The sequence below is a fragment of the Heloderma suspectum genome, chromosome 1 (genome assembly GCF_057233095.1).
Source record: "Heloderma suspectum isolate Gila_16-S chromosome 1, 16-S_ref, whole genome shotgun sequence".
Classification (NCBI taxonomy): domain Eukaryota; kingdom Metazoa; phylum Chordata; class Lepidosauria; order Squamata; family Helodermatidae; genus Heloderma; species Heloderma suspectum.
Genome location: NC_139458.1, coordinates 365,317,846 through 365,341,859, shown reverse-complemented (window position 1 = coordinate 365,341,859; position 24,014 = coordinate 365,317,846). Strand labels below are relative to the sequence as shown.

General features: G+C 45.2%; 1 protein-coding gene across 1 annotated transcript in view; it reads left to right on the top strand.

Annotated features, from left to right (window-relative positions):
• PCNX2 (pecanex 2) overlaps positions 1-24,014 on the top strand; it is a 164,135-nt gene that overhangs the window by 32,739 nt on the left and 107,382 nt on the right. Inside the window, exon 14 of the mRNA XM_084828140.1 lies at positions 22,925-23,035. Within this exon, the coding sequence (XP_084684266.1) occupies positions 22,925-23,035 (111 nt within the window). The remainder of the gene's footprint in view (positions 1-22,924; positions 23,036-24,014) is intronic.

Below are 24,014 nucleotides of genomic sequence, written 5' to 3'. Positions count from 1 at the left end.
TACGTGGTCAAGCACTAGTAACTACTGATCCATGTAATGGGAGACAGTGCTACAATTATCATCCTGAAATGGCCTCAGCAGTGGCAGTTGATAGTAGGAGGGAGGGGACTGTCAACTGGAGGTGAATTTAGAGAGGGAGCCTGACGGCTGCTTCTTCTCCTTCAAACAGTTGATGGAATGGCTGCTGGCTAGGTCACAACTTGGAAGAGTCAAAGGCCTAGCTGGCCTCTCAGCAGAGGTGATAGAATAGCCCTGGTTCTCTTCTCTCCATCTAATTCCTTGGTTTGTTTTCCTTTCCCTTTAAAAAAAGGGCCTGAAGGAGGAGCAGGCAGATGTATTATATTGTGTTCTGTCTCCAACTGCTGCTTTTCCTGCCAGTCATCTTCCCCAAGCTGTTCCCTAACTTCTCCTACTCCCCCCACCTCCACCCTGGTGCTGTTCCAAATGCATGTTCATGAGGACAGACACACATCTGGGGCCCTGATGGGAGGCAGAAGAAGTGTGAGCAGGGAGCTGCAACAGAAAAGTGGTGGATGGGGAAAGTGTGAAGCCCCCACTCCCCACTACGGTTCTGTTCCAAATTGCCCCCTCTTAAAGCTGGTTTGAAGTGTCTTTTGGAGTTTGTTACATGCATTTGCACATAACATGAAACTTTCCATATAAACCTGTCCATCCCTTGAGGACAACATTGGAGGCCCTGCTGTGCACACCTCTGACATTGGATATAGGTATGGGTAGAATCCAGCTAAAGTCCTACTTAGAGTAGACCCATTAAACTGAATGGGATTTAAGTTAGTCATGAATTTTGTTAAATCCGTTCCGTCAGTGTTTCACAGATTGTCAGGCATCTTCCATTCCATCATCCACTCATTTACAGAATCAGATTTTTTTTTAACCAGAATTTCATTCTACTTGTACTAATTTGCATTAGCGATAATGCAAATTAGCACAAATTCCCCCCTAAAAGTGAAAAACGGGTCCTCAAGTCTTCAGAATCCACGAGATTTGCAAAAAGCCTGTCTGCTGCAGAATCCACAGGTCAGATTCATAGAAATCTGAACTCATTTTAATCCGCTGTGGATTTCTGTGATGTCCCTAGATGTCAGGCACACAAGCATGAGGGGCAGGGCCTTCTTTGTTATGGTGCCAGGGCTAGGAGCCCTCTCCTGAAGAAGGTCTGCCTGTGCTGCATTTCTGCTCATCTTTTACTGTGCTATGAAAACACTTATTTCCCTGCAAGCTTTTGGGATGCTTTTTAACTGAAGAGTATTTTCACATGAATAGGTTTTACTTGGTTTGAACTCCTTGGGGGAAAAGGTAGGATATAAATGTAACAAACAAAGTTGTACTTACTGTGAAGACACATTAACTTATTTTGTGGTTTATACATTCTAATTTTATTTTATTTTAATTTGATGAATTGTTTTTTGTGGATTTTTATTGCCATTTTGAGTTGTTGTTGTTGTTCAGTCATTAAGTTGTGTCCAACTCTTCGTGACCCCATGGACCATAGCACGCCAGGCCTTCCTGTCCTCCACTCTCTCCCGGAGTGTGCTCAAGTTCATATTCATTGCATTGGTGATGCTATCTAGCCATCTCATACTCTGCCGTCCCCTTCTCCTTTTGCCTTCAGTCTTTCCCAGCATCAGGGTCTTTTCCAGGGAGTTTTCTCTTCGCATTAGGTGGCCCAAATATTTGAGCTTCAGCTTCAGTATCTGTCCTTCCAATGAGCACTCAGGGTTGATTTCCTTTAGGATGGACTGATTTGACCTCCTTGCAATCCAGGGGACTCGTAAGAGTCTTCTCCAGCACCACAGTTCGAAAACATCGATTCTTCGGCGCTCAGCCTTCCTTATAGTCCAGCTCTCACAGCCATACATTGCTACTGGGAAAACCATAGCTTTGTTTATACGGACCTTTTTCGGCAAGGTGATGTCTCTGCTTCTTACTATGCTGTCTAGGTTTGCCATAGCTTTCCTCCCAAGGAGCAAGCGTCTTTTAATTTCATGGCTACAGTCACCGTCTGCGGTGATCTTGGAGCCCAAGAAAGTAAAATCTGTCACTGCTTCCATTTCTTCCCCTTCTATATGCCAGGAAGTGATGGGGCCAGATGCCATGATCTTCGTTTTTTTAATGTTGAGTTTCAAACCAGCTTTTGCACTCTCCACTTTCACTCTCAACAAGATCCTCTTCACTTTCTGCCATTAGGGTGGTATCGTCTGCGTATCTGAGGTTGTTGATAATTCTCCCGGCAATCTTAATTCCGACCTGTGATTCATCCAACCCAAATTTTCTCATGATGTACTCTACATACAAGTTAAATAAGCAGGGCGACAATATGCAGCCTTGTCGTACTCCTTTCCCAATTTGGAACCAATCGGTTGTTCCATGTCTGGTTCTTACTGTTGCTTCTTGACCCTCGTACAGGTTTCTCAGGAGACAGGTAAGGTGGTCTGATACTCCCATCTCTTTAAGAATTTGCCACAGTTTGTTGTGATCCACACAATCAAAGGCTTTAGCGTAGTCAATGAAGCAGAAATAGATGTTTTTCTGGAATTCTCTTGCTTTCTCCATGATCCAGCGAATGTTGGCGATTTGATCTCTAGTTCCTCTGCCTCTTCAAAACCCCACTTGTACTTCCGGTAGTTCTCGGTTCACATACTGCTGAAGCCTAGCTTGTAGGATTTGGAGCATAATCTTCCTGGCATGTGAAATGAGCGCAATTGTACGGTAGTTTGAACACTCTTTGGCATTGCCCTTCTTTGGAATTGGAATGTAAACTGATCTTTTCCAGTCTTGTGGCCACTGTTGAGTGTTCCAAATTTGTTGGCATATTGAGTGCAGCACTTTCACAGCATCATCTTTTAGGATCTTAAATAGCTCAGCTGGAATACTGCCATCTCCGCTAGCTTTGTTGTTAGTAATGCTTCCTAAGGCCCACTTGACTTCACTGTCTAGGATGTCCGGCTCAAGTTCAGTGACCGCACTATCATGGCTATCAGGGACATTCAGATCTTTCCTGTATAGTTCTTGTGTGTATTCTTTCCACCTCTTCTTAATCTCATCTGCTTCTGTTAGGTCCCTGCCTTCTTTGTCCTTTATCTTGCCCATCTTTGCACAAAACGTTCCCTTGATATCTCCGATTTTCTTGAAAAGATCTCTAGTCTTTCCCATTCTGTTGTTTTCCTCGATTTCTTTGCATTGTTCATTTAAGAATGCCTTCTTGTCTCTCCTTGCTATTCTCTGGAACTCTGCATTCATTTGGTTATATCTTCCCCTTTCTCCCTTGCTTTTCGCTTCCCATCTTTCCTTAGCTACTTGTAAAGCCTCATCAGACAGCCACTTGGCTTTCTTGCATTTCTTTTTCTTTGGGATGGATTGAGTTGCTGCCTCCTGAACAATGTTACACACCTCTGTCCATAGTTCCTCAGGCACTCTGTCTATCAAGTCTAATCCCTGAAATCTATTCCTCACCTCCACTGTATATTCATAAGGGATATGATTTAGGTCATACTTGAACAGTTTAGTGGTTTTCCCTACGTTCTTCAATTTAAGCCGCAATTTTGCAAGAAGCAGCTCATGATCTGAGCCACAGTCAGCTCCAGGTCTTGTTTTTACTGACTGTATAGAGCTTTTCCATCTTTGGCTGCAAAGGACATAATCAATCTGATTTCGATATTGACCATCTGGTGATGTCCATGTGTAGAGTCGCCTCTTGTGCTGTTGGAAAAGAGTCTTTGCTATGATCAGCGTGTTCTCTTGGCAAAACTCTATTAGCCTTTGTCCTGCTTCATTTTGTACACCAAGGCCATGCTTGCCTGTTATCCCGGTGATTTCTTGACTTCCTACTTTAGCATTCCAAACCCCTATGATGAAGAGGACATCTTTTTTTGGTGTTAGTTCTAGAAGGTGTTGTAGGTCTTCATAGAACCGATCAACCTCAGCTTCTTTGGCCTCAGTGGTTGGGGCATAGACTTGAATTACTGTGATGTTGAATGGTTTGCCTTGGATTCATACTGAGATCATTCCATCGTTTTTGAGATTGTACCCCAGTACTGCTTTTCCCACCCTTTTGTTGACTATGAGTGCTACTCCATTTCTTCTAAGGGATTCTTGCCCACAGTAGTAGATATAATGGTCACCTGAATTAAATTCGCCCATGCCTGTCCATTTTAGTTCGCTGATTCCCAAGATGTCGATGTTCAATCTTGCCATCTCATGTTTGACCACCTCCAGCTTACCTTGATTCATTGATCTGACATTCCAGGTTCCTAAACAATATTGTTCTTTACAGCATCGGACTTTCTTTTCCCCACCAGACACATCCACAGCTGAGTGTCCTTTCGGCTTTGGCCCAGCCGCTTCACTCTTTCTGGCGCTACTTGGAAATTCCCTCTGCTCTTCCCCAGTAGTATATTGGACCCTTTCCGACCTGAGGGGCTCATCTTCCGGCGTCATCTCTTTTAGCTTTGTGATACGTTCCATGGGGTTTTCTTGGCAAGAATACTGGAGTGGTTTGCCATTTCCTTCTCCAGTGGACCGCATTTTGTTAGAACTCTCCACTATGACCTGTCCGTCTTGGGTGGCCCTGCACAGCATAGCTTATGTCTTCACTGAGTTACGCAAGCACATTCGCCACAACAGCAGTGGTCCATTTTGAGTATTGTGTTTTAAAACAGAAAAGTGGGATAAAAATGATGTGTAGTTAGGGTTGGCTCAGTCATGCGGAACCAGCAAGGACAGTATGTCCATTGGCTGACAGGGACCACTTGTTCTGCTAATCAAATAAAGAATTGGCTTGCAATCCTATATCCCAGGGATGGGCAGACTTCAGGCTTGCAAGATCTTTTGTTCTTGTATATTCATCCAGTCGCTTCCGACTCTTCGTGACTTCTTGGACCAGCCCACACCAGAGCCTCCTGTCGGCCGTCGCCACCCCCAGCTCCCCCAGGGTCGAGTCCATCACCTCCAGAATATCATCCATCCATCTTGCCCTTGGTCGGCCCTTCTTCCTTTTGCCTTCCACTTTCCCTAGCATCAGCATCTTCTCCAGGGTATCCTGTCTTCTCATGATGTGGCCAAAGGACTTCAGTTTTGCCTTTAATATCATTCCCTCAAGTGAGCAGTCTGGCTTTATTTCCTGGAGTATGGACTGGTTTGATCTTCTTGCAGTCCAAGGCACTTTCAGAATTTTCCTTCAACACCACAGTTCAAAAGCATCTATCTTCCTTGGCTCAGCCTTCCTTATGGTCCAGCTCTCGCAGCCATAGTTTACTATGGGGAATACCATTGCTTTAACTATGTGGACCTTTGTTGTCAGCATGATGTCTCTGCTCATAACTATTTTATCAAGATTTGTCATTGCTCTCCTCCCAAGAAGTAAACATCTTCTGATTTCCTGGCTGCAGTCAGCATCTTCCCTAATCTTTGCGCCTAGAAAGACAAAGTCTGTCACTGCCTCCATGTTTTCTCCCTCTATTTGCCAGTTATCAATCAAGCTGGTTGCCATAATCTTGGTTTTTGTGAGGTTTAACTGCAACCCAGCTTTTGCACTTTCTTCTTTCACCTTCGGCATAAGGTTCCTCAGCTCCTCCTCGCTTTCAGCCATCATAGTGGTATCATCTGCATATCTGAGATTGTTAATGTTTCTTCCAGTGATTTTAACTCCAGCTTTGGATTCATCAAGCCCAGCACGTCACATGATGTGTTCTGCGTACAGGTTGAATAGGTAGGGTGAGAGTATACAACCCTGCCATACTCCTTTCCCAATCTTAAACCAGTCCGTTGTGGTCTGTTCTTACCATTGCTACTTGGTCGTTATACAGATTTCTAAGTGGCAGACAAGATGATTTAGTATCCCCATACCACCAAAAACTTGCCACCATTTGTTATGATCCACACAGTCAAAGGCTTTAGAATAGTCAATAGAACAGAAATAGATGTTTTTCTGAAACTCCCTGGCTTTCTCCATTATCCAGCGGATATTGGCAATTTGGTCTCTAGTTCCTCTGCCTTTTCTAAACCCAGCTTGTACATCTGGCAATTCTCGTTCCATGTTTTTTAATAGGACCCTGAGGTCCACAAACTGGTGCCTTGTTCAAGACCCATAGCTTAGAATTAAAGAATTCTGAGCCCAAGAATTTGTTTTGAGTACCAGAACTGAAGGGAACTCATAGTCCTTCCACACAAAAATCCAATTCTGGTTATCCCAAACTGTCTTTAATTCAGCAGTATGCTTTAGGGCAGAAGGAGAGTAATTTTGTTTCAGCTATTGACCCCAGGGGGAAGGAGGACCAGCCAGCTGCATCAGGTGGACCCTGAGCCTGTTTCTGCCCCTACCAAACAAACAGGTACTTAGGCGGGGCTGCCAGAGGCAGTGCCTCAGCATGCACCTCGGTGTTGCGCCAAGTGTGACGCTAAGTGCGCACTTAGCATCGCAGTTGGAGACGCATGGAGGAGCATATGACGATCTACACATCACCTCTCCAGAGACAGCAGCAGCCAGAGATACCAGCAGCAAATAGCAGCAGCAGAAGGCAGCAGCATTAAAGACCAGAAAGAAAGGGGCAAACACAGATTCTGCCTGCTCCCTTTTAGCTGCTGCTCTCTTTTATATATTTTTATACTGTTTTATATTTTACATCTTAACATTTTAATATGTGCCTGAGAAGTCCTTTGAGCAAGTCAGGGGGTCGGGGAGGTGCCACCATAACTGTGGTCATGGGTAGGGGAGGTATGGTGTTGGGGGATTAACAGGCCAGCTGAGGAGAAGAGGGGCTGACACCTTATGGCTATCCCTTCTTCTGGCTCTTTCCCCAACCAGGTGGTTCCTGGCAGCCTTACCAGCTTGCCCTTGGGTCTGGTGGTGCTGCTGCTGAATGCCAGGTTGGCCCAAAATAAAATCTCCCTCAACCATGATTTGATTGTGGATGAGGGGGCTGACCTGGTATGTGTTACTGAGACCTGGGTGGGGAACTAGGAGGGGTTGCTCTCTCCCAGCTGTGCCCTCCTGGGTACTCAGTGCAGCACCAACACTGACTCAAGGGTCGGGGAGGGGGGGTTGCAGTGGTCTATAGGAATTCATTCCCTCTCTCCAGGCTTCCTACTCATTCAAGTGCAGATCTTGAGGGCTTGTACCTTGTGTTGGGTACCCGGGACAGATTAGGGATTCTGTTGGTGTACCGCCCACCCCGCTGCCCATCAGACTCCCTGCCTGAGCTGATGGAGGTGGTCTTGGACTTGGTGTTGAGGACCCCTAGGATGATGGTTCTGGGGGATCTCAACTTCCATGCTGAGGCCGCTGTATCCGGGGCGGCTCAGGACTTCATGGCCGCTATGACAACCATGGGGCTGTCCCAACATGTCATCAGCCCAACACATGTAAAAGGACACACGCTTGATTTGGTTTTCTCGAATGGGCAGGAGGATGGTGATCTGAAAGTGGAGGAATTAATATCTGTCCCTTTGTCATGGTCAGATCACTTCCTGGGCAGCCTTCCCCCTCTGCAAGGGCGGAGGACCTATTAAAATGGTCCATCCCCGGAGGCTAATGGATTCTGATGGATTCCAGAGGGCTCTGGGGGATTTTCCTGCTGGTATGGCTGGTGCTCCTGTTGAAGCCCAGGTCGCTCTGTGGAAAGCAGAGATGACTCAGGTGGTGGGCACGATGGTGCCCAAGCGCCCTCTCCCTCTGAGCAAAGCCCAGCCAGCTCCTTGGTATACACCTGAGCTGAGGGCAATGAAGCAAGAGGGGAGATGGCTAGAACGCAGGTGGAGGAAAACTCGTGCTGAGTCTGACCGAACACAGGTAAGAGCTCACTATCGAGCCTACTCTGTGGTGGTGAGGGTGGCAAAGAGACAGTTCTTTTCCACCAGCATTGCATCTTCTCAGTGTTGTCCAGCGGAGCTTTTCTGAGTGGTTCGTGGCTTGTTACATTCTGGGCCAAGGAGAGAGACTGTGGAACTCTCGGTGACACGCTGTGACGAGTTTGCACGGCACTTTGAAGATAAAGTTGCTCAGATTCACCATGAATTGGACACCACAATTAATGCAGTTCTATTGGTAGAGGCGTTCAGAGCACTGTCTGGTCCAGTTCTATTGGATGAGTTTCAGTTATTGAGGCCTGAGGATGCAGACAAGGTGCATGACCAAGTCTGATCAACCACTTGTGTGCTTGACCCTTTCCCTTCATGGCTTATTAAATCAAATGAGGAGGGGATATTCGGCCGGGTCCAGGAGGTTGTAAATTCCTCCTTGAGAGAGGGAGTGATGCCAGCCTCTTTAAAATAGGCGGTAATCAGACCACTCCTGAAAAAGCCTATCCTGGACCCGGAGGATGTTAACAATTATAGGCCAGTGGCCAATATCCCCTTCTTGGGCAAGGTGCTTGAGCGGGTGGTTGCAGGACAGCTCCAGGCAATCTTGAATGAAATGGATTATCTAAATCCATTTCAATCGGGCTTCAGGCCTGGTTTTGGAACAGAAACTGCCTTGGTCGCCCTGTGGGATGACCTCTGCCAGGAGAGGGACAGGGGGAGTGCGACCCTGTTGATTCTCCTGGACCTCTCAGTGACTTTCAATACCATCGACCATGGTATCCTTCTGGATAGGTTGTCTGGGTTGGGAGTTGGGGGCACTGCACTGCAGTGGTTCCGCTCCTACTTGGATGGCCGATTCCAGAAGGTGGTACTGGGGGATTATTGCTCTCTGCCATGGCAATTGTGCCATGGGGTTCACAGGGCTCCATTTTATCCCCCATGCTGTTTAACATCTACATGAAACCGCTGAGGGAAGTTATCCAGAGGTGTGGCCTGAGGTGCCATCAATATGCAGATGACACCCAGCTCTAGCTCTCTTTCTCATCAAACCCAGGTGAGGCAGTGGCTGTTCTGAATCAGTGCCTGGGCACAGTAATGGACTGGATGAGGGCCAATAAACTGAAACTCAATCCAGACAAGACGGAGGTATTAGTGGGTGGTTCGTCTGCCCAGCTGGGTGATATTCAACCTGTTTGGGAGGGGGTTGCACTCCCCCTAAAGGATCACGTTCATAGTTCGGGGGTGCTCTCGGATCCAGAACTGTCACTTGAGGCACAGGTGAACTCAGTGGCATGGAGCATTTTTTATCAGCTTAGGCTGGTATACCAACTACGCCCTTATCTGGACAGAGATAGCCTAGCTACAGTTATCCATGCTCTGATAACTTCTCGTCTGGATTACTGCAGTGCATTATATGTGGGGCTGCCTTTGAAAATGGTCCAGAAACTTCAGCTGGTCCAAAATAGGGCAGCAAGATTGATAACAGGGACTGGCCAACGAGCTCATATTATGCCAGTACTTTTCCAGGCCCGATTCAAAGTGCTGGAATGAAATTAACATTCAAAGCCCTTAACAGCTTGGGGCTAGGTTATCTGAAGGATCGCCTCTTCCCATATGTGCCTGCCCAGACCTTAAGATCATCCTCAGCGGCCCTTCTCCGTGAGCCCCTGCCAAAAGAAGTGAGGCGGGTGGCTACTAGGAGGAGGGCTTTTTCTGTTGTGGCACCCCGGCTGTGGAATGAGCTCCCTAGTGAGGCTTGTCTGGCACCTACATTGTATTCTTTCCAGCGCTAGGTGAAGACCTTTTTATTTTCCCAGGCATTTTAGCTCTTTAGACCTTTAGCTTTGCTGTTTTAAATCTATATTTTAAATCCCTGCACTGCTGCTAGGGTTAGCCAGGCCTGCCTGGCTCTGCCCTTAATTTCAGCACTGCTCAGCCCCCTAGACCAGCTGCTAGGTTTTATTCTGGTTGTATTGTTTACTGTGGTTTTAATGTTTTATATATTTTGTATTATGTTACTGTGTGCTCTTTGGTTTTAATTTTTTTGAACTGCCCAGAGAGCCTCAGCTACTGGGTGGTATAGAAATGAAATAAATACATTCTTACTCAAGAAGATGGTAGGCCCCCAGAAATTATCTAAGGCCAGCATTATCAATCTACCATAACCCAGATTAGTACAATGTGACACAAGCACAAAACAAACACTAGAAATATGGACAGAGTCAATAAGACTCTTAAGACATGCTAGAAAAAAAATTATCAGCTTTACAGATGTAGTAATATTCATCTGAATCATGGCAATGATTCTCATTCCTAGCCTCACTAGTAAAGAATAATAATGTACAGAGAAGATCAGTCAGGAAAAATAAACCAAGAAGCCACAAGCTACAGATAACTAGATAGGCTGGGTCCATCCTGTTAAAAAAACAAGTAGGGTAGGCCAGGCCTGCCTGGCTCTGCCCTTAATTTCAGCACTGCTTAGCCCCCTAGACCAGCCAAAACATGCTGGTCTCCAGCCCTGGGCTTCGCCCCGACCCAGAGGGCTCTTGAACCCCTTGCTTTAGAGAGGAACATAGAGGTACAGTCACCCCCTGGGTTTCCCCTGACAAAGTTACTTCTTACATTTGCTTCCCTGACCATCTTTGTCTTCTGTAGCAGTTCATGACTGTCATACAGCAGTAGGGAAAAGCCACCAGTGAATGGCCAGGCCTTTTTGTGATTAGCACTGCTGTGTGTATATCTTTCAGTTCCTATACACCAGTCATAAATTCTCTTCTTCTTTTCTTTCTAGACTCACACAATGATGCAGCTTGTCTACGAAACAAGCACCCTATTTTTGCGGGGCAGGGGTCATTTAGCTGCTTCCATATTAAGGGTCACCTCTTTGCTTTTGGCATACAGTCGACTTTATTCCTTTTTTAAACCTTGGATTTAATTTCCTGTCTTAATGAGGGTGTAATTGGGCAAATAGTTCCCTTATTGCTGAAGAATGGGCCTTTGACTCCAGCAGATGTGTTTTAGTTATTTCCTGTGGTTGCTTGGTAACCTGTTGACTCAGCCTGCCTGTCAGTTAGTGCTTAGAGTTGGAATAATCTAATAAAGAGTGTGTTTGGTGTATTGGCTAAAGATGTCACGAACCCCGTGAAGCCTTAATACCACAAAAATGTAAGAAGAGCCATGCTGAATCGGACCAGGGTCCATCTCCTCCAGTGTTCTGTTCACACCGTGGCCAACCAACTGCCCACAGGAAACCCAGAAGCAGCACGTGTGTGCAACAGCACCCTCCCACCCAAGTTCCCCAGCGACTGCTGTACATAGCCATACTGCCTCAGATACTGGAGGTAGCATATAGCCATCAGGACTAGTAACACTGAATCTCAAAGGTTCACAGGCCTGTCTTCCTGTAACATTCTCCTTTGTAATTCCTAGGTGGCGTACACAAAGGATCTGAACTCAGCTTCCCAATAGTAGATACAGCCCACCTGGGATAGTAAAGGAGGATGGGAACACACATACAAACAGACTCTCAAAATTAGAAACTTACTTTAGCAGTATTTATGGGCTGTATCTAATAGTGTCCTTCCACCAGGAGAATGGACACCACTGGCGGATCATATTTATCCTCCCCCCTGCAGCCCCCTGCAGCTTCCTTCCCACCCCCAGATCTGCTCCAGAGGGTTGGGGGACCCTTTTGAGCAGATTTGGGGGAGGCATGCAGGGAGCTGCAGGAGGGAGAAGGGGAAAGGAAACTCCTGTTGCCTGAGCAGAAGTCCATTTGCGTAATGTAGAATTAAGCCCATTTATTCCTTAAACATATCCCCATATCTTTGAACATGAATAAAGCTAATAAACCTTAATTCCTGTGGACAGAAAAAAGGAGAGTATATTACCTTTGAGATTCTACCTCTCCTTTTTTTCTGGCCACAGTTTCCCCCACCCTACCCCAAGAATTCCCCTCAGAATAATACTGTGTCATTTCGTGGGGGATTCTGGGTAAAAATGTCAGCCCTCAGCTGGTGACTCATGGGAGGAATGACACCTCTACCATTGGTGGTGAAACGAGTGGTAGTGGTGAAAAAAAGTAAGTTACGGTACTGGTTTTTGCCCCCAAACCTCCCAAATGGGGGGTTTGCATCATGAAAAAAGAGGACACTAATCTGCATGCAATTTTCATATGCTGTTTTGAGGGGGAGGCTGGGAGGCTGTATCATTTTTTTCAGGTATGAGAAATGGGAGTGTATCTACTTAGGATGTACTCTACTCCCGCGCTCCCCGAATAGAAAAAAAGTATGCATTTGTGCATACTTCAGTTATACCATTTTTATTTCATCATCCCCACTCTTTCTTGCGGAGGTTGAACGACTGGGTGACTTAAATTTTTTCCATGTATGCAGCTTTCCAGTAATAAAGGACCAAAGTGAAAGCATATAGCAAAGGCGAGGTGCATGTGAAGCCATGGTGGTTCAGGCAGGTGGAGGGGTTGCTATTACTACCTATGTCCCCTTCCCTCTTTCCCAGATTTTGGCTTGTTCGCTCTTTTTTTCCCCCTTGGAAAAGGACACTGGAAAAAGTTGCTGGGTGAAGCAGTATCTCCTGCTTGGCTACAGTTGTGTGTGTGCCTCTCATAGGCAGACACACAGGCCAGACACTCAAGAATCTATGCAATCCTGTACATATCTACTCAGATGTAAGCCCCATTGAATTCAATGGAACTTATTCCCAGGTAAGTGAGTATAAGATTGCAGCCATAGTGCAATTCAATATTTGCCAAGGACAGAAATTATCTTCGGTGCCATCCCTGGGTGAGGTGGGATGGGATGGGGAGAACAGGTACTGTAGCTGCCCCCCAAGCCCTTGGCTTCCTGACCACACACACACACACACACACACACACACTCACGCAACTCCCACACAAGTAATTAGCGCACATTAGTATTTAACAAGCCATGCCTGTCCAGAGTGCCGCTGTCTGGGTCTGGATTTTTGTTTTTTAAACTCAACAAACAAACACAGGGAAGGGCGGCAGCTGCTATGGGTCCTTTTTCTTTCTTTAACCTCAGCAAGCAAAGAGACATGCTGTACCCAAGAACCTAAGGCAGCAGGACCAGCTTGTTGCGACTATGCCCCAACTTGCTCCTTTTTTGCTGTCCTACGTGAGCACCGTGCAGAGAAACGCCTGCTGTTTCGCGTCCATCCCTCCTCCTCCCCTTGTTGCAGCCACTGCAAGCAAATAATAGATAGGAATATAGCAAGCTGACTTATACTGATTTAGACGCCTGGTCCATCTAGCCTAGTATTGTTGTGGCTCTCCAGTGGCTCTCCAGGGTTTCAGGCAGGAGTTTTTCGAGCCGTACCTGAAGATGCCAAGACTGAACCTGGAACTTTCTGCATGCAAAGCATGTGGTCTGCTACTGAACTACAGCTTTCGCTACGTTCTGTGAGTCAGCCAAGCAGCTGCTGCAATCACCTGCAGAGCCAGCAACAACAAAGAACAATAAAACAGGCACTCAGTGTTGAATCCACAGAACCAGAATTTAACCAGACAAGAATGATTGGGGGCAGGGCCAGAGGACACCTGGCTACCCTAATTCTGATGATGTATCAAATCTTTCACATAATTTCGTGAAATGAATGCAATCTAAAGCTGGATTGGTGGAATCATTTCCTAACACAACTCCCCATACACTGAGGGGAAACTGCATCACTTATTTTGGTTACATTTTTAAAATTGGGAATTGCTTTTGTGCTCTTATTTAGTTTATTTCTGCTAAATAATGCAGTCAGAATCCTAGATGGCTCCTGGGGAAAGGTAATCTGGGAGTGGGACATCTGTAACAGCCAACATATAATGTATAGTTTATAAGGGTGCAATCCTATTTAGACAGAAAAAAATCCTACAAAAGTTCTTTTTTCCACAAAAGTCTGAGGCATCTGAGGTAGTAGCTACCCTGAGTGTGACTAAAAACCCTCCTTGAGCCTGGGAATTAGTTTTCTGTCTTGATCACTTTTCTTTTCCACCTTCCTGGAGGGAAGGAGGTGAAATACCAGAATATGCCAAAGTGAGAGGTCTTGTTTCTCTCCTTACTTGAGCATTCAGGTTTCCACCTCTTGAGCCTCTGTGCTGTTTCAGAAGGGGGGATGAGAGGGAAAGTGAAAGAGGATTGGCAGCTAGAGAGTCAATTGAAACTCCAGACGGGGTAGATTCAGCATGGCTGCCAACCTCTAAGCCAGGGATAAACAGATTGTAGGCCCAAACATCTGAAGGGCCACAACTCCCATGATCCCTCATCATTGGCTATGCTGTCTAGGGCTTATGGGAGTTGTAGGTAAAACATCTGGAGAGCCACAAGTTGCCCATCCCTGCACTAAGCATTCAGGAAACTTTTAGACTGCATGGACTATTTAACATTTCAGAGGCATAGAGAAATCAGCTAGGATTTTTGGACAAAATGAGGAAGAAGACGAAGGCAACCACCACATTGGTTTGATAATTTAACTTCCTTCCAAGTGTGAGTACTCAGTGTGGCCCTCGGAACATGAAGCAACAACTCATTTGCCCAAGGCTTCACATACCTGGCTCAGAATCTGGTGGTAAGGAGAGGTTAACTTATGCTACATACAAATACATATTAATTAAGAGAAAGATCCCATACACCTGTTGAATATTTACTAAGGAGTTTTAGATCTGAGTGCCAGCATAAATGCATGACATCACGCTGATTTTCACACCAACACATCTTTATTTCTCTTTATATTTTATGCCTACCACCTTCCTTTGTTTTTCTATTGGAAGTGTACATAAAATTAGGTAGATAATATACCTAATGATGAATGTTAAATGTCGAACAACATACAAATGTTTCCACTCTGCCTGAATTCCCTCAATTGAGGTGGCCTGGGGGGCCTTCCTAGGTAGCTGTTCCAAAGCTGTGGTGCCATCACTGTGTTTTTCCTTCCTTGAGCCATAGAAAGAACTCGCAACATATAAGGCAGGAACCTAGTAACATTATGCAAGGCACATTGACATTCATACATTAGAGGTGCAATCCTATGCATGTTTAGACAGAAAAAAGGCCTAAAACTTCCAGCATAGCTGCTGGGGTTTGTTGGGAATTTAAGGCCTTTTTTCTGTCTAAACATGCATAGGATTGCACCCTAATTGTTTTATCAGTAGCAGGGGGGGAATCCAATTCGCAAGCTAAGTTTTGCTTCTTTTTTGTTTATTTTCATTTTTGAGGCAGATTAGAATGAAAATGTAGTCTGTCCAGCCTGCATAACCAACACATAGTTTGTTCACAGGGAAATGGCCAGAAATAGCAAAGTGTTTCTCATCTCTCTCCCCCCGCTCCACCCGGCCTGGAACAAACACAACAATCTGTGTGCAATTTGAGACAGAGTTTTCTGCAGCCTCCCAGTGGCCCTGTTAACATAGCTGTCTGATTGCTTTCTCTTTAACTAGAGCTATAACGTGACAGGGGGCACACCCTCCCCTCTTTTTCCCATGGATTTCAGATCAGATTTTTGTTGGATTGCTCATGATGCAGTTTCAGTTTAATGACTTTGCAGCAACTTGCATGCTATTGTTACACAATATGCTAAAGATTTTAGCCTAGAAATAGAGATGAGTTACTCCCCCTCCCTGAGCTTGTGCTGTATTGGCTCAGAAGTAAGCCAAGCTTCTTGTTGTTGTTCAGTCGTTCAGTCGTGTCCGACTCTTCGTGACCCCATGGACCATAGCACGCCAGGCCTTCCTGTCCTGCGCTCTCTCCCGGCGTGTGCTCAAGTTCATATTCATTGCATCGGTGATGCTATCTAGCCATCTCATCCTCTGCCATCCCCTTCTCCTTTTGCCTTCAATCTTTCCCAGCATCAGGGTTTTTTCCAGGGAGTTTTCTCTTCGCATTAGGTGGCCAAAATAGTTGAGCTTCAGCTTCAGTATCTGTCCTTCCAATGAGCAGTCAGGGTTGATTTCCTTTAGGATTGACGGATTTGACCTCCTTGCAATCCAGGGGACTCATAAGAGTCTTCTCCAGCACCACAGTTCAAAAGCATCAATTCTTCGGCACTCAGCCTTCCTTATAGTCCAGATCTCACAGCCATACATTACTACTGGGAAAACCATAGCTTTGATTAGATGGACCTCTGTCGGCAAGGTGATGTCTCTGATTCTTACTGTGCTGTCTAGGTTTGCCATAGCTTTCCTCCCAAGGAGCAAGCGTCTTTTAATTTCATGGCTACAGTCACCGTCTGCCGTGATCTTGGAGCCCAAGAAAGTAAAATCTGTCACTGCTTCCATTTCTTCCCCTTCTATATGCCAGGAAGTGATGGGGCCAGATGCCATGATCTTCGTTTTTTTAATGTTGAGTTTCAAACCAGCTTTTGCACTCTCCTCTTTCACCCTCAACAAGAGGCTCTTTAGATCCTCTTCGCTTTCTGCCATTAGGGTGGTATCGTCTGCATATTGGAGGTTGTTGATAATTCTCCCAGCAATCTTAATTCCGACCTGTGATTCATCCATCCCGGCGTTTCTCATGATGTACTCTGCATATAGGTTAAATAAGCAGAGTGACAATATGCAACCTTGTCGTACTCCTTTCCCAATTTGGAAACAATCGGTTGTTCCATGTCCAGTTCTTACTGTTGCTTCTTGACCCTCGTACAGGTTTCTCAGGAGACAGGTAAGGTGGTCTGGTACTCCCATCACTTTAAGAGTTTGCCACAGTTTGTTGTGATCCACACAATCAAAGGCTTTAGCGTAGTCAATGAAGCAGAAATAGACGTTTTTCTGGAATTCTCTTGCTTTCTCCATGATGCAGCGAATGTTGGCGATTTGATCTCTAGTTCCTCTGCCTCTTCGAAACCCAGCTTGTACTTCCGGTAGTTCTCGGTTCGCATAGTGCTGAAGCATAGCGTGTAGGATTTTGAGCATCACCATGCTGGCATGTGAAATGAGCGCAATTGTGCGGTAGTTTGAACACTCTTTGGCATTGCCCTTCTTTGGAATTGGAATGTAAACTGACCTTTTCCAGTCTTGCGGCCATTGCTGAGTGTTCCAAATTTGTTGGCGTATTGAATGCAGCACTTTAACAGCATCATCTTTTAGGATTTTAAATAGCTCAGCTGGAATACTGCCATCTCCGCTAGCTTTGTTGTTAGTAATGCTTCCTAAGGCCCACTTGACTTCACTCTCTAGGATGTCCGGCTCAAGTTCAGTGACCACACTATCATGGCTATCAGGGACATTCAGATCTTTCCTGTATAGTTCTTGTGTGTATTCTTTCCACCTCTTCTTAATCTCATCTGCTTCTGTTAGGTCCCTGCCTTCTTTGTCCTTTATCATGCCCGTCTTTGCACAAAACGTTCCCTTGAGATCTCCGATTTTCTTGAAGAGATCTCTAGTCTTTCCCATTCTGTTGTTTTCCTCGATTTCTTTGCATTGTTCATTTAAGAAGGCCTTCTTGTCTCTCCTTGCTATTCTCTGGAACTCTGCATTCAGTTGGATATATCTTCCCCTTTCTCCCTTGCTTTTCGCTTCCCTTCTTTCGTGAGCTACTTGTAAAGCCTCATCAGACAGCCACTTGGCTTACTTGCATTTCTTTTTCTTTGGGATGGTTTTCGTTGCTGCCTCCTGAACAATGTTACGCACCTCTGTCCATAGTTCCTCAGGCACTCTGTCTATCAGGTCTAATCCCTGAAATCTATTCCTCACCTCCACTGTATATTCATAAGGGATATGATTTAGGTCATACCTGAATGGTTTAGTGGTTTTCCCTACGTTCTTCAATTTAAGCCGAAATTTTGCAACAAGAAGCTCATGATCTGAGCCACAGTCAGCTCCAGGTCTTGTTTTTACTGACTGTATAGAGCTTCTCCATCTTTGGCTGCAAAGGACATAATCAATCTGATTTCGATATTGACCATCTGGTGATGTCCATGTGTAGAGTCGTCTCTTGTGCTGTTGGAAAAGAGTGTTTGCTATGATCAGCGTGTTCTCTTGGCAAAACTCTATTAGCATTTGTCCTGCTTCATTTTGTACACCAAGGCCATGCCTGCCTGTTATCCCAGTGATTTCTTGACTTCCTACTTTAGCATTCCAATCCCCTATGATGAAGAGGACATCTTTTGTTGGTGTTAGTTCTAGAAGGGGTTGTAGGTCTTCATAGAACCAATCAACCTCAGCTTCTTCGGCATCAGTGGTTGGGGCATAGACTTGAATTACTGTGATGTTGAATGGTTTGCCTTGGATTCGTACTGAGATCATTCTATCGTTTTTAAGATTGTACCCCAGTACTGCTTTTCCCACCCTTTTGTTGACTATGAGTGCTACTCCATTTCTTCTAAGGGAGTCTTGCCCACAGTAGTAGATAGGATGGTCACCTGAATTAAATTCGCCCATGCCTGTCCATTTTAGTTCGCTGATTCCCAAGATGTCGATGTTCAATCTTGCCATCTCATGTTTGACCACCTTCAGCTTACCTTGATTCATTGATCTGACATTCCAGGTTCCTAAACAATATTGTTCTTTACAGCATCGGACTTTCTTTTCCCCACCAGACACATCCACAGCTGAGTGTCCTTTCGGCTTTGGCCCAGCCGCTTCACTCTTTCTGGCGCTACTTGGAAATACCCTATGCTCTTCCCCAGTAGTATATTGGACCCCTTCCGACCTGAGGGGCTCATCTTCCGGCGTCATCTCTTTTAGCCTTGTGATACGTTCCATGGGGTTTTCTTGGCAAGAATACTGGAGTGGTTTGCCATTTCCTTCTCCAGTGGACCACATTTTGTCAGAACTCTCTGCCATGACCTGTCCGTCCTGGGTGGCCCTGCATGGCATAGCTTATGGCTTCACTGAGTTACGCAAGCCCCTTCGCCACAACAAGGCAGTGATCCATGAAGAAGCCAAGCTACTTCCCAAAAAACCTGATTCCCCATTGAATGTCCAAACTTTCTTGCCCAGCCTCTTCCCCGTTCCCTTCGACCACAATTACTGGTGTTCTGGCAGGAGCATGCTTAGTGCTGTGGTGGTAAACTTTGAAGTACAGGTGGTCATTGTGATAGTCACCATAGGCACACCCCCAAAGAGTGTCCCAAGGTATTGATCCATTTCAACAAACTAGTTCTAGCTTTTTCAGCTCCACAATGAGTAGGTCTTTTGTAAAGCTAATGGGCCTTAATTGCCCATTCAGGACCAAGACACTGTTACTTTGTTACTGAATACTTTGTGTTACAGTAGGGAACAATATTTATGTGTTTGTTTAAAACATTTGTGTTCCGCCCTATATCATCAAGCTCTCAGTACAGATAAAATCAATTAAACAGTATAAAACAATAAATAATTTAAACACCTAAAACATATTAAACCATTAAACAAGCTAATACCAATTAAAATCTAAAACAATAAAACAGTTAAAACAGTGTGCTACTTTAGGGAATGCATTTAGCCCTCAAAGGCTTTGGTAAAAACCCATGTTTTTATTTGGCGCCAAAATGAAACCAATGTCTGCACGCATCGGGCCACCAAGGGGAGAGCATTCCACAACCGGGATGCCACAGCAGAGAAGGCTGTCTCCCATGTCCCACCATGTTGTTGTTCAGTCGTTAAGTTGTGTCCGACTCTTCGTGACCCCATGGACCATAGCACCCCTTCCTGTCCTCCGCTCTCTCCCGGAGTGTGCTTCATATGTCCCACCATAGTGGGACAATAATATATTGTTTTGGGGAAAATTCTTTTCCCTACCAGCTAATGTGAGAATTTCAGCCAAGCTCAAAGGGAACAAAGAATTCGGGGGGGGGGGGGGGCGGTGGCAGATGATGTCAGCATCCCTGCTAATAAAAAAGTGTTCATGCTGTGCCCCTGTGAGCTCTGGCTCCATTATACCATTGAGCATACTGCAGGGAGGGAGATCTTTCCCTCTCATTCTCTCCAGTGCCTGGTGCGCTATGCTGAAGTGCACTGTGCCATAAGGTCTTGCCATTGGCAAATGGCGTTTTCCCCAGGGCTAGAGGCATTGCAGCAAGTTATTTATTTTATTCATTTCTGAAATGTATTACCCACTTTTCAATATAAAATAATCCCAAAGCAGATTATTATGCTCCTCACAGTTGTAATAGTCATCAAATTTGGATGCAGCTTTATATCCATGAGTCCAGTCCTGGCACTAAAAAGCTACCACTCAGCGTTCTGTACTAGTCATTACTTCGGAATGCCTGGGGATTTCATTCAGTCTGCATTTTGAAATGAACTGAGTTGATTTGTGCTTCCCAGACTAATGTGCATATCAGAATGCTGTTATTTTCCAGCTTTTGCCCTTCTCCAAATTTTGCAACGCAGTTCTTGGCTCAAAAAGTATATCAAAATGAATACAAAAATACATATTTTAGGATAAATTACTTAGAAATGTGTATTTTGTGTGGAAATATGTTCATAAACAGTATTTAAGAATTTTTATGCAGATTCTTTAAAAATATCACAGATCAATGTAGAAATGGGATGGAATGGACCTATGAATGATCATATGTGAAAATGACACATACTGGAAATAGACTGATCCACCCATCTCTAAGTATACTAGGATAGGGGGTGTATGGGTCAGAGTATGTCTCCAGAGTTTAAAGGGAATGTGGGTTTATGGGGATATCATGGTACGTTTTGTTAACCAAACTGCAGTGCATGCTGATTCATTAGGGTAAAAAGGGCACCTGCCCCATCAGGCTCAGGTTGTCCCTGCCTAGCTCCTTTCGTTTCACTAGGGTAGCCATGTGCCCTGCTTTACAGAGGGCAGTCCTCTATTTGAAGGGCTGTCCATGTCCAGGTTAAAGATGAAGAACTGTAAAAAGGAGAGCAGGGACTTTGAAGTTGCCCATCAACAGTTAGCACCTGGGCAGCAGACTGAGAAGGAACCCAGGTTATCACTTGGTCACAATCTTCCCACTATGGTTTGATGTATTGTATTTCTATTTTAAATTATAGCAATTATTTTAAAATGTGAATCTATACATATAAATCAGGACATGCAAATTTCATGCAAATCTTTGTCCCTTTTTGCCCTCTTTTTTGGTGATGTGTTTCCTCTTTTTTTTGGTAAGATGTGAGTGGCCACCCTACTAGCTACTCAGGGGCTGGTACTAGCTGTTAGTCTCCTCCTTAGTCAGCAGGGCAATCAAACCCTTGAGAAACTCAAAAGCACAGCATTAATTTTCCCCTCAATAGTACAGGAGGCTGTCTGTGGTAGCGGTAGCCTTCGTACATCAAGAAGCAATGGTGGGGAGGGCAGGAAAGATTGACAGATGTGGTCAATGGATTCTTATGGAATGGAAAGCTAGGGTGAGAGGGAAGAATGGAGTGAAAATGGAGGGCCTGGGTGGGATGAAAAATGGACTGAAAATGAAGTCACTGGCTAGGGGGCACTGAAATAGAAGCAGTCAGGAGGGGCAGAGATGGAAGGCTGTTGGAGGGGGCGGGGGGAGATAAGTGAAAATTGTAGGGCTAGCAGAGTGAGGAAAGGACATAGGCTTGAGCCGGGGAGGAGAGTGAGCAAATGAATGAGTGTGTGTGTGGGGGGAGGGGGACTGGGCCAGGGTCCCCACCCAGTGACTTTCATGGCTCAATGGGGGATTGCTTTTCTTGGTCGGCTTTGGATCTCTATTTTTCTCTGGAGTCTGGGTTCCACCACCACCACCACATAATTAAAGCATATGTTTGTGTCTATGGACTGCATAGTAAGAATCAGGGCTCCAGCACTTTCCAGTGACGGTTGGTACAAAAACATGTATTTTAGGCACAGATTCTTACGGATCCTCGTGCTTTTTACAAGGCATCCCCCCAGAGCTCCCAAGTCATAGGTCAGCTTCATGAACAGAGATGTGTCCTGTGATTTGCTGGTGCTTTGGAGGAGATCCCATGTAAAAGTCATATAGATCCATGAGGATCCATGCATTGGATCAATGTTTTTGCATGATGGGGGCACTAGAAAGAGCAAGATCCATAATTTTTACAGTCCAGTCTATGGAGGCAGATATTACCTGTCATTTGATGGTGGTTTGGGGGAGATCCCATGGAAAAGTCATGCAAATGTAGGAGGATCCATTTGTTTGAGTGCATTTTTGGCTAAGTGGGGTTTGAACCTGAGTCTCGGGTTCTCTGTTAATCTGGTGGTGGCTTGTATTGCAGTATTTAAATGTTCTTGGTGTCATTGCAAGGGAAGAGGACGGGGACAAAACCAAAATGGCTCTGCCAACCATTTGCTCTGGCTCCACCTACCACTGGCTGCCCTTCCTGCCACCCCACCGTTTCCAATGAATACCAGCTGTCACTGCCAAACTGTATGTTATTTAGACCATATATCAAGCAATGATTCATTTTTATTTTTATTTTATTTATTTCATTTCATTTCTATACCGCCCAATAGCCGAAGCTCTCTGGAGGGCGCAGTCCTATGGGCATAGTCAGCTGTCTCTGAACTCGGAGGCGGCTGACTATCCAATGCAGGGTGGACAGAGCACGGAGGGGATCCTTTCCTCCGTGCTCTGGCTGCCCTGCATTTGTGGCTAGACTGTGGATTTTGGCTGTCTCACCAGGGCATGTCGGGGGGGGGGGGGGAGGCCGGACGGCTCATAGGAAGCATAATGGTGCTTCCATTGTCTCCTTCCCTCCCACCCCCAGGAACGCCCCTTTTCGCCCTCTCTGTGCTGCTCTGGCGAACACAGAGCCAGGGATGAACCGTGCTGCCTATGAGGCGGTGGGGGAGGGGGCAGGGAGCACAGTTTCTGGGAACCGAGCTCAGAGCCCTGGCTGAAAAATCCTATGGCCATCTAGATGCTGTCTAGTGGCCATAGGATTCTTCCTTAAATAATAATATTCAATATATTTATATTATATCACTTTATGTGGTAAATTCTCAATAATGTAACAAGAAGTTTGAAATGTGCAAGTAATGGCTTTGATATGGGCCCGTGAGTTCTTCCAAATTACCTCCTTGTTGACATAAAAGTTTCCATGCTCCCATGACAGAAGTTGTCCAATAAAAAAAAAATCTAACTTTTTTTTTTTCATATGAGACCTTATACAACAAATAAACTCATTTTCTGTTTGTGTGTTTAATTTTAGGATTTTTATATTGCTTTCCTGCAATTTCTCTTCTTGGTCTTTTCCCACAAATCAACACTTTCTGCATATATCTACTGGAACAAATAGATATGCTGGTATTTGGTGGTTCTGGTAAGCAACTTATTATATTATATATACTAGCAAACTAACCCAACTTTGCACAGGTTGGATTAGCCCTTAGTGTGATACAGCAAAGCCTTAAAGCAAACATACATAGCTGTCACAGTTGGACACGTTATGCCCACCCCATCTGAATGAAGCTACACACATTGGCACCCCTAGGCATGGCTCCTGCCATGATGCACCCCATTGGCTCCAGAAGGAGGGGTATGTCCACTCTGTTCCCCTTGGGGTGGGCTGCCCCACAGCGTATAACTATCTCCCTCAGCCTACTAAGCTCCCTGGCTTCAAACTGTATGGTCTGGTTAGGGATATTATGTGCTGGTGAGGGAAGACTTCCCCTAGTGGCTCAAGATATTACTGCAGGTTTCAGCCACATGCACACATTTAGATTAATTAAAATTAATTGATGTGTTTTAAAAACAAAATACCCCTGAGGTGCACACCCCTAGAGCCCCTTTAGTATGCTTGCCAAGTTTCAGATGTCTAGGTTTTGCAATCTTGGTGCTATGGTGGTGATGGAGCAACAGATAGACAGACAGACATACATCCCATTATTATTATTATTATTAATTATGATGATAGTGATGATGATGATGATATATAGATGCGGGGGAGACCCTCATATTAATCAAAACTGGGTTTAAATTTGAAATGACTAGATGCAACAGAAAACTGCGCTCCTGTGCCTTTAATAGCTTTGTAGAACCAGGAATTTTATCAATTGCAACTGTTCTCACTGCAGTATGGCAATCTGAATCTGCCCCCCCAACAAAAAACCCTTCTACACAACTGTTAAAGGTATAGGAGCCTTTACATCTGGTTACACTACTTGACATGCTGTTCAAGAAAGCTGGACTAGACTGTGATAAACAATACTATTGCCCGTTGTTCAGTGCAACCAGGGCAATATCTCCTTCAGAAACATGGTTTGCAATTGGTGGCTCAGTCCTATTAAATACATGCACTG